This window comes from Sander vitreus, chromosome 9 (genome assembly GCF_031162955.1).
Source record: "Sander vitreus isolate 19-12246 chromosome 9, sanVit1, whole genome shotgun sequence".
NCBI classification, from domain to species: Eukaryota; Metazoa; Chordata; class Actinopteri; order Perciformes; family Percidae; genus Sander; species Sander vitreus.
In genome coordinates this window covers 23,094,329-23,104,226 of record NC_135863.1, presented here as the reverse complement: position 1 = coordinate 23,104,226, position 9,898 = coordinate 23,094,329, and the positions used below count along the sequence as shown (strand labels likewise).

At 40.0% G+C, this 9,898-nt stretch overlaps 1 protein-coding gene across 1 annotated transcript in view; it reads right to left on the bottom strand.

Moving 5' to 3' along the window:
- Positions 1-804: 804 nt before the first annotated feature.
- The window catches only part of fam20b (FAM20B glycosaminoglycan xylosylkinase), a 17,735-nt gene continuing 8,641 nt past the window's right edge, over positions 805-9,898 (bottom strand). The window contains exons 3-9 of the mRNA XM_078259393.1: positions 9,437-9,684; positions 8,770-8,856; positions 8,542-8,651; positions 4,855-5,026; positions 3,159-3,350; positions 2,024-2,083; positions 805-1,941 (exon numbers count right to left, since the gene is read on the bottom strand). Of these exons, the coding sequence (XP_078115519.1) occupies positions 1,710-1,941; positions 2,024-2,083; positions 3,159-3,350; positions 4,855-5,026; positions 8,542-8,651; positions 8,770-8,856; positions 9,437-9,684 (1,101 nt within the window). The 3' untranslated portion in view covers positions 805-1,709. The remainder of the gene's footprint in view (positions 1,942-2,023; positions 2,084-3,158; positions 3,351-4,854; positions 5,027-8,541; positions 8,652-8,769; positions 8,857-9,436; positions 9,685-9,898) is intronic.

Genomic DNA, 9,898 nt, shown 5'->3' with positions numbered 1-9,898 from the left:
AAACAAAGATGAAGTAAATGTCAAGTGATAAGGATGCACTCCTGTGGTGGACGGTGATCTGTAACAGAAGCAAAAGCTGAAATAGGGGAAATCCATCAGCAAAAGTACTGTAACAACACTTCACAGGCCTCAAATATTGATTCAAGGAATACTGAGTTATTAGATTCAGAGGGAAAGGCTGGGTGTTTCAATTTCAGCTGGTAGACAGAGAGAAAAAAAAAAAAAGGAAAAGGAAAGATTGAGTTTGTGGAAAAAAAAAAAAAAAAAAAAGTTATCTGACTAATCATCAGCCCACACACATCCTTTTTATAAACCCAACAGGGTGCAAACAATGTGAAACAAAAATGCAAAGGTTTTTTAACCTTTGCATTTTGTAACTAATTTGCTTCAGGTGAACAGTTGTATATCAGAATACCTTTTTCAGACATGCTGTACCTTCTCACAGTTCAGTTTACTTAGTCATCTGCTCTTAAAGTCTGTACATTAGAAGATCAGAACTGAAGACAGCTGGATGTTGCTGACTTATTCACAGGCGTGCAAACCACAAGTGAGAAACACCACCCCACTTCAATCATCAAAGTCTGTGTCCCGATACAAAATAACATGGATTTTATTTTGTATCGATGTGCAAACTGCATTAGCATTGGGTCTTCAGCGCTTCTATTTGTTTAAATCTCCAAATGGCATAAATGATACCAACCTCTAATCAAAGTTGCGGCCAGAAATCAGACAGCGAGACACTATTTGATGAAAACAATCTTTTCAGTGGTGAACACATGGAAAAAGGGAAGTCTGAGAGAGAACCACAATTAAATAGATCATAGTTTAATGATGAAGATGAATTCACACCCCACCCTCTGCTTCCCTTCAAGCCTGTTATGTCAGTAGCTTTTCTTATTTATGGCACAATATGGCACTTTTCCATTCACACACCCACCCTTGCAAACACACACACACACACACACACACACACACACACACACACACACACACACACGCACACTTAATTTTATTTAATATTATAATCCACAAATGTATATTCTTTCGTCTCATGATTCTATGTCACTACTTAGTTAAATATGTACACAATGATGGAGGAAGGGCTGAGTTAATTCTCTTTTCCTTCCAGTAAAAGTTCAATTTCATTTGGAGAAAAAAAAAAAAAAAAACATTTTTTAGTTCTAAAATGGATTACATTTCCTGTTAATTCAACAGGAATCTACTTTTCAATGTCTTTGACTGTAAGCTTCGAACAGCTTTGTCTTTCATCGAGACGTTGGTGGCTCATTTTCACCTTCCCTCCGGCTCCTCCGAGTGTCTACATCTTCCTGCTTAGTCGAGAAGGGAATAGCTGGACTGGGAGGGAGCGTTTGGCACAAGGCAGGAGTAGTAGAGGGAGGGAGGGCTTCTTACAGCTGATACCGTCCTATAGTGTACAACAGTCCTGAGAAAAAGTTTATATAGTAGAAGGTGACACCAATTTGAATCCAGCGATTCCTTTAAGAGGACCACGTCAGTCTTATCAGAGTGACAAATAAAAAAAATTAAAAACGGACCAGGGTGGAAGAAATACACAGTCTCTGTTCCACCCTGGCGATCCATTTACTCACTCTGCATCACTTTCACACCAGGGCCCTCTCCTCTTCTCCAGACGTGTGGGGTAAAGTCCTGGCTGTTCCTGTTGCACCGTTTTCTCCTGTCCCTTACTTCTAGGGGTGTGGGAGGTTTATTCGGTCCTCTATTAGAGCGTTATCGGGGCCCTGTGCCTCCATACACTGCTTGACAGTTGCTATGATTCCAGACAGACGCCGGTCCAGGGCTGCGAGTTGTGGCTCAGCCAGGACCGGGTGGATGGGGTCGAATGCCAGGGCCTGCCGCATCGCTGAACTCAAAGCTCCACCCCTCAGTAGGTTTAACCTGTTCCATGTGGACACACGAACCCTGACGGAGAAAGGGAAAACAGATGTCACTGTAAAAAGTAAGTAAAAATCAAGAATTGAGATTTGATTTCCTGAGTACTCACATGCAGCACTGATAGAGTGGTGCGAGGATACTTCGCTCATCCAGAGCGGCGTTCCCAAAGCTGTAACCCAATAAAAACATATATATATATATATATATATATATTAAAAAAAAAAACAACTACAAATACAAACTTAAGTAAGGCAACTGAAGCCAGGGGCCTGTCTGCACTGCGGTTAGGAGAAGCCATCGAAATGCATTAGCCACACTCGACTGGCCAAGGCACTGTAGAGGACTGCATAATGCACTCCAGAACACACTTTCAAATGAGTCTATGACACGCTCCACTCACCAAAGTCAACCAGAAGAGAGAGTTTGTCTTTCTGTTGCCTAAATCGACAGAGAATTGTGTTTGTTAAATAGCAGTTTGCCTGGGAGCTCCTCTGTTTGGCATAAACTAACGCAAAGGACACAATCAGCTGTTACTTTGGGTCAGATGTGATTTTTTGATTTACTTTTAGATGCATTACAGCGGAAGACAACAGCCTGTCTGAAGTAATTCACTTCATGAACACACAGATGTAGCTTAGATTACGTCGGTGGGAGACTGGCAATGTTGGTTTTGGTCAGTTTCCTGTTTACTGTCCAGCCCTGATGCTCGTATAATGTGAAACTGACAGGCAGGAATGTCAGTTAGGAAATGACTCAAACACTATGTGTGGGGTCAAAGGGTTCTTTGAATACCAAACTTAACCTCTTCCGGCCATCTATGATTAATTCTTGAAAAATGCAAACATTTTCCACTGCTGGTTCAGATCATCACAAACAAAATAACTTCAAAGAGGGATTAAAGGCTCGCTATCCTCACTTCATGGAAGTAGCTGCTCATCATGAGTCAGATATAAAGTAGACTCAGTGAATTCCTCAATGAAGTGAATATTCTGCAAAGTTAGCTGATTTACTGTAAGCAAAAATAAGTTTATGTAAGGAGAACCCAATTCATGTCATAACAATTTAGACCTCCCATTACATGGAAAAACTTCAGAAGGTGTGTTGGAAAATAGTTGAAAATGACAATTTTAGGCTTTTGTCTTTTTACTTCTACTAGTTTTTGTTCATTTATTGATTTATTCATCATTGTGTTTATTCATCTTCTTCTTTTTTTGATTGTTAAAATCCTCCACGTTATCACTCGCCTCTTTGCGTTGTCGAGCAGGATGAGCATGCTGGCGCCGCCGTCGTCCTGGAAACTCTCATAGTGATGCCGGTCAGCGTTCCCAATCAGATAATCAAATATGGCCGTGTCGATGACGTCCAGCAGCCTCGGCCCTGCATCATAGGGAGGCATCTTCTTCACCGCCTCGCAGTAACTCTCATCGTACTCCCACCTGGAAAAAAAAAAAACACACACACACACACAGCGTTAGAGAGAAAGTTAAACTACTGTGTTCAGAACCAGAGGAGCCCAGGAGCTGAGTAATCACTATGTTATGACAGCACAGTTTCGTTGGGAAAAGAAGGTCGCACAGGAACCTGCTCTTTTGGCTCAGTGTAGCTCTATCAAAATACTCTGGAATAAAACATAACTGGTAACGTTTAGAGTTTTTGGGCCCGTTTTTATTATTTGTAATTACTTCTTGTACTTGAAAGAACAGCTCCAGTTCAGTCTGAACTCAAGTACAATGCTTAATCTGCTCGTTCTGCGCGCCAGCAGCGCGAGGTCTTTCGCTCTCCGCTGTGTGCAGGGAGTCAGTAGATGTGGACCAGACAGGAGGACGCTGCTCGCTGCAGAGTGAGAGTCCAGTTGTAGTGAGATGGTTGGTTGGTATGGTTACATTGACTCTATTGCACTGAAACTTTTCTCTCAGCATCTCTTCAAATTGTTTGTTGAAGGTTTTTCTATTCAATCTAATTCAGTAAAGTTGTCTCCCTTTTTTTATTTAATTTGTATTTTAAAATAGGCTATACCAGTGGTTCTCAAACTTTTTTTCAATAATGTACCGCTTTTGAATTGTGTCTTTAAGCCAAGTAACCCCTGACCAGCGCTAATCATTTTTGGTAGAAAAAAAGTCTATATAAAGTCTATATAAAGAGGAACAGTACAGCGCTGTCAGCGATAGATTTACTAAACAACAGCCTTGTTACTGAAAAAACATTTAAATGCTAATGAGAAAAGAAGACAAAAACTGTAAAACAGACAAAACCTTGGAAGAAATATGGTAGGAAGGAATTAAGGCAAGAATAGGCCGAAAATAGTATCAAAAACTTCAAAAACAGTGACATAACTTCGAAAAAAGCGAGAAACTTGTAAAAAGTAGGACAGTAGAAGGAAGGAAGGAAGGCAAGAATAGGTCCGAAGAAGGCGACACAAATGTCACATTTTTGGTAGGAAAAAAAAAAAAAAGTCTTGTGACTATTAAACATTTTGTTAAATATCTCACGTACCCCCTGCAGCCCTTCAAAGTACCCCTAGGGGTACACGTACCCCCATTTGAGAAACACTGGGCTATACAATGACTCTGTATTGAGTTTGTGATTATTTGGCTAATTCATTTATATGGCTTTAAGTGATCTCTCCCTGACTGTAACCGACACAACCACTAAGCACGATGAGGTCACTAATATGCAGATTATGTGTATCATCTGCATATGACACACAGTGTATGATATGTGTATATCATTTGTGCATAAACCCTCTCCAAAACTAAGGGAAAAGACCCTGAGTGGTATTCAAATTTCCCAAATAGGTGTTTTAAACTATACTACAAGTACAGGTCAGTCTCTTTTGAACTGCAGACCTTTCCATTTCCTTCGAAAAGAAAATGTCAATAACAACAACAACAGCGACGTCAGAGGATTTTCCCTGACTGAAACTAGTTCTTGGACACCCACCTGGCCAGTTTCCCCTCTCTGTATGTGCGTCCCCAGGGGTGTCTGTGTTTCTGCAAAGGCCAGACGTCCGGCAGCCAAAGGGTTAACGAGCCCTCCATGATCTCTCCCTCTGCACACGCTGGCTCGCTCTCCCGACAGTAATAACACTTTCCATAAAAACATGTATTATTACCTGGTGAGAGAGAGAGAGAGAGAGCGAGAGAGAGAGATAGATAGATAGATAGATAGAGAGATAGATAGATAGAGATAGAGAGATAGCGAGAGAGAGAGAGAAATAAACAGTTCACATGAAAACGTGGCACTGTATGCAGGTACAGGAGGAAGCCGTCTGCTGAAATCTTTGAGAGAAAAAGTCAATAATGGAGTGAAAAGAGTCAAGAAATAGAAAGAATTCCGATGGTATTAAAACAGTATTTTACCATTTGGAGGCTCTTCTGTCACTTGCATAAACTCTAACAAAATCCAATTTATTTATCCAAAATGCATCTTATTTTCTTGCTATGAAATAAATGACTTGGCAAGGAGCCTGTTTGATGTTGTTCGTTCATTTGATAGACAGAAAGTAGACATTACTCACATCGCAGCTGAACCCATAAACGTGATTATAAGCAAGATGAGCAAACAGAAGGGTTGCCAGTCATCGCTACTTGTGTCAGGGTCTGAGCTCACTGCTTACCTACAACATGCCGCCAAACGTTTTGAACTTTGAATGTTAGTGAGACTCTCATAGGAGTTGAGTGAAGATAATGATCATTTATGAGGGAATGTCTACATGTGGACACGGTTCCTGTTTGTCAATGCAGCCTTAAAAAGGTTTGATTCACATTAGCAACATGGAAACTTTTGACAGCGAGGTCTGTCCAATAAACCAGAGCGATACTCTACTAAACGGCTTGTTTATTGCTAAGGCCATATGGTCAAAATTAAATGATTTAATAATAATAATGTATAACAATAACTTATTTCACTAGTAAATCGCTGTTGAACGACAAAAACAACCACCAGATGGGACAAGGACATTTACAATAACTTCAAATGCACCAGGAGGCTGTAGTTTACCAGTTTCATTGAACGCACCGTCTGTGTTGTTTCTCCGACGGCAGCTGCAGATTGTTACATCCCGGTGTTGAATCCTCTACAGTAAAACACAGTCACACTTTACACCGTTTAGCGTTAGCTGTCAGCATTGTAACTGTGTTTAATCCAGCTACTAGCTAGCGGTAGGCTAACGTTAGCTGCTGTCGAGTATAGTGTTAACTAGCGTTATGTGCAGCATCGTTTGTGTTTCAGAGCATCAGAGAGAAGTGCAGACATATCAGTGGCACCAGATTTCGGTAGCCAGGGTTGGCAGGAAGAAGATTTTTTACAAGTAAATGTTCCAATTAATGATCCAGGCAGAACATTCTCGTCTCCCTCCTTCATTTTACAGTCCAATGGTGGCTAGAACGGCTCCGGGTCAAACGTCAATATGGAATGGATTAATCTGCGTTATTTTTTTTTTTTTTTTAAATAACGCGTTAAAAAAAATAACGCAGATTAATTAGTATTATTTTGACAGCCCTACTTAAAACATGTCAGTGGCTTGAACAGCTGGTGAATCAGTCCCACCAACAGAAACAGAGATGAGCAGTGGCCACATTTACCTTTGACAGTGGCTAAAAGATACCTCATTTTTTTTATTATCACTACATTCATCTGTGACACTTGTTGAGTACACAGAGATCTGGTTTTTCAGGTAACACCTGCCAAACTAACAAAGCCAACCACTCCAAATCCATTACGCATGTTTATGTAACCTCGTCACTTCAAGGGTAACTACCGTTTTTTTTCAACCTAGACCTTGCCTAATACTGGACTCTTTGGTCCAGTATTAGGCAAGATCGCTTGTCCAGCTTGTATTTACCTTCACAAAAGTGCTCGTTTTGCCACTGACAGGCTCAGATTAATATTCTAAGTGTCTGACAACATTATGGAAAGGATTTCTAAGGAGATCAACCTTTCTGTTAAAGAGTAAGATCCTTATTTTAAACATAAAAACATCCGCGAACCCACCAGACTTCATGTAAATAAATAGTAATTTTAGCATCGTAAAATACACTCCATTCAAAGTCGACAGAAACAAAATAAAACTATGGGGTCGTCTTTCCACTTTTCCAACCATCACGACTCTAGTTTTGAAATATACACATAGTTCACAGATTTACATGTGAAAATATGTTGGCTCTATACCAAGGTTATTATAGTTTTGCATTTTTCATTAGTTTTTATTTTTATTTCGTTTTGACTTTTTGTTTTCAAATTCAGTTTAGTTTTAATTAGTTTTTAAAGCGGGTTTGCTAGTTTAGTTTAGATTTTTTGCAAATGCTTAGCTTTAGTTTAGTTTTTATTAGTTTTAGTCTTTTTTGTAATATGGGTTATTTGTCAGGGGATTCAAAAAGGTCAGAAAAAGTATTGTGTTGTGTGTCAACAAAAACATCATACAATTTTAGAAATATGTATTCACAATGTATTCAACAATAACACCAGTACAAACAATGTACATATGATGATGAGCACAGATATGTAAACAATCTACACAAGATGCAGCAGTAAGTGCAAAATGTGTAAGTGACGTGTTCCAGGAAAAAAACCTAAATAGCCAACAGACTAAAGAAGACATGAACAGGTGTTTTGAACTTTGGTTCGAGTAAAGTGGCGAACTTTTTGAAGTCAATCGACTCACACAGTTGTGTAGACATCCCAGTATTAATCCACATATTAACCCACGCTTCCCCCCCGCCGCTGTCAGTGGCAAAACGAGCACTTTCGTGAAGGTAAATACAAGCTGGACAGCTTGTTTCGCCGCTGCCGACTGCAGCGGTCTTGCCTAATACTGGACCAATGTCAAAGATTGTTGTTCCCATCAGTCACTTAGACGAAAAACATAGGAAAATAAGGTCCAGGTTGGGGAAAAAAAAAAAATAAAAAAATAAAAATTTAATACTAACTGCATACCAAGAACAATGATATGAAATAACTTCAACTGCACTAACTACTAATTTAATTCATCATGGATACATAATTTTTTTTCGATTACAATATGCTGAAAGATTATTATGGATTTTTTGCCCAACAACACCGAAAATGAAGTGCCTACCAGAGCTTTAAAGGCATTCATTTTAAGGATTCTGTCATTCGACAGAATTGTTAAAAAGAAAATCGAATACAAACACTGAAATCCGAAAAGTCAAATATTCGGGTTCAGCCCTACTGTAATTAGTTTGCAATACATTTTCATTCATGTATCTTTGCTCTATGATAATGAAAAAATGCAAGAAGAGTATTAATATCTCTTTAAATCTGCAGAGGCCTGAAAAAGAACTCTATGGTTTTAATACTACCGTCTTTTTGGATTATACTGTATTAACTGTCGGATGCCACACCCTCACCAAACAGGACTTGGCAGAGTATATCCTTGTCTAGTGTGCTGACAGAGAAAGCCCGAAACAAAAAGACCGGAACAGTGAGTGTGACATAGCGGGAGAGTGATGGACAGAATTAGGAAGAAAGTGTTCAGATGAGTCAAAAGAAAGGCAATTGATTCATACAATAAGACCACACTCTCATTCTGGGATGTCCGAAAATACACCTTACTAGAAAGTTAGAAAAGAAGTGTGAGAAAAGACAAAAGAGTGGACCGATACTCACCCTGCATTAGGAAGGTACTAAGCAGCTGGTCTGTGGCCACAGGTTTAACCTCTGTTCGCACGTTGACGTATCTCCCGACCACTAGAGGTGCTCTCCTGAACCCAAGGATCCTGCAGAGAGGACGGAGCAACACGACACCATACCAGAACATTATCACACAGGAGCTCTGCTCCAATAACAGATTAGAGAGGATGGATTTCAGACTCTCCAATAATGATGTTTACACACCTGTCCAGGTGAAAAGCAGCCACCTCTGCATTGTGTCTGTCATAGCCTGCGTATGGCTCGCCTTCGACCACGTAGTCTCTGCTATATCTACGGAAGGGTAGACAGGACACAAATAAGAAAGCTGAGTTACTCTTAAGCACAATATATTAGGGGTGTAACGATACATCGATCTGGATTGATATATCGATGTAACGATCCAATATTATCGATACAAAGTGAAAATATTAGGGGTGTGACGAGACACGAGATTGGGTTCACGAGCATGAGACAAGACGAGATTTTAACACTATTTTTTATTTTATTGTGTACTGATATCGCGAGAACTTTTAAGCTCAACGAGAAATATCGTAAAGTTTTATCGCAGGACGAGATCTCGTCACACCTCTAGAAAATATCGATACATATCGCCATCTTTAAGGTGCGCCTTTATTTTTAAATTCCCACTTTATATTCATTCATTTTATTCAAAAGAGTAGATTGGTTTTAATTTAAAAGTCTGGAAGAGCTTGGTAATGAAATTGTCAAATCATATTTTAGTTGATTTTTGTAAATGTATATAAATGTAACCGATTGTGTTAAAGGGGCTTATGGTTTTATCTCTTATCGGTCGCAAGCCCCTGAATTGAATCAAATCGGAATCGGTACTCCCATTATTCACAAATCTGACCTCTTGGGTTTGAAGACCACTTTCTGTCCCCCGTCCAGCACCAGCAGGGCTTTGAGCTGCGTGCCCTTATAGCCCACATCTGCCCGTTCTATCCTGGCAGTGCTGAGGGACGAGAGCACAGCAGCCAGCTCTGGGGTCTCCTCAGGGTACACCTCTCTCGGGCCCACCCACTGGCTTGCTATCTCCCACGGAGACTGGAGGGTGTGGGTAAGGCGAGCTCCCCGGGACAGAGAAAGGCCAGCTTCCATCTGTTAGAGGTGGGTGATAATAGAACTGTAATGATATATGATAATATGTACATGTCTGCCAAATGCTCACTAACAGCGAGTACGTTTACATGCATACTAATATTCCACTCTTATTCAGAATATGACAATATTCCGAATTCGAATCCGGTCATGTAAACAGCATTTTCCATTTGGATATTCCGAATAAGGCCTATGTCCGAATTTAGCATTTTCC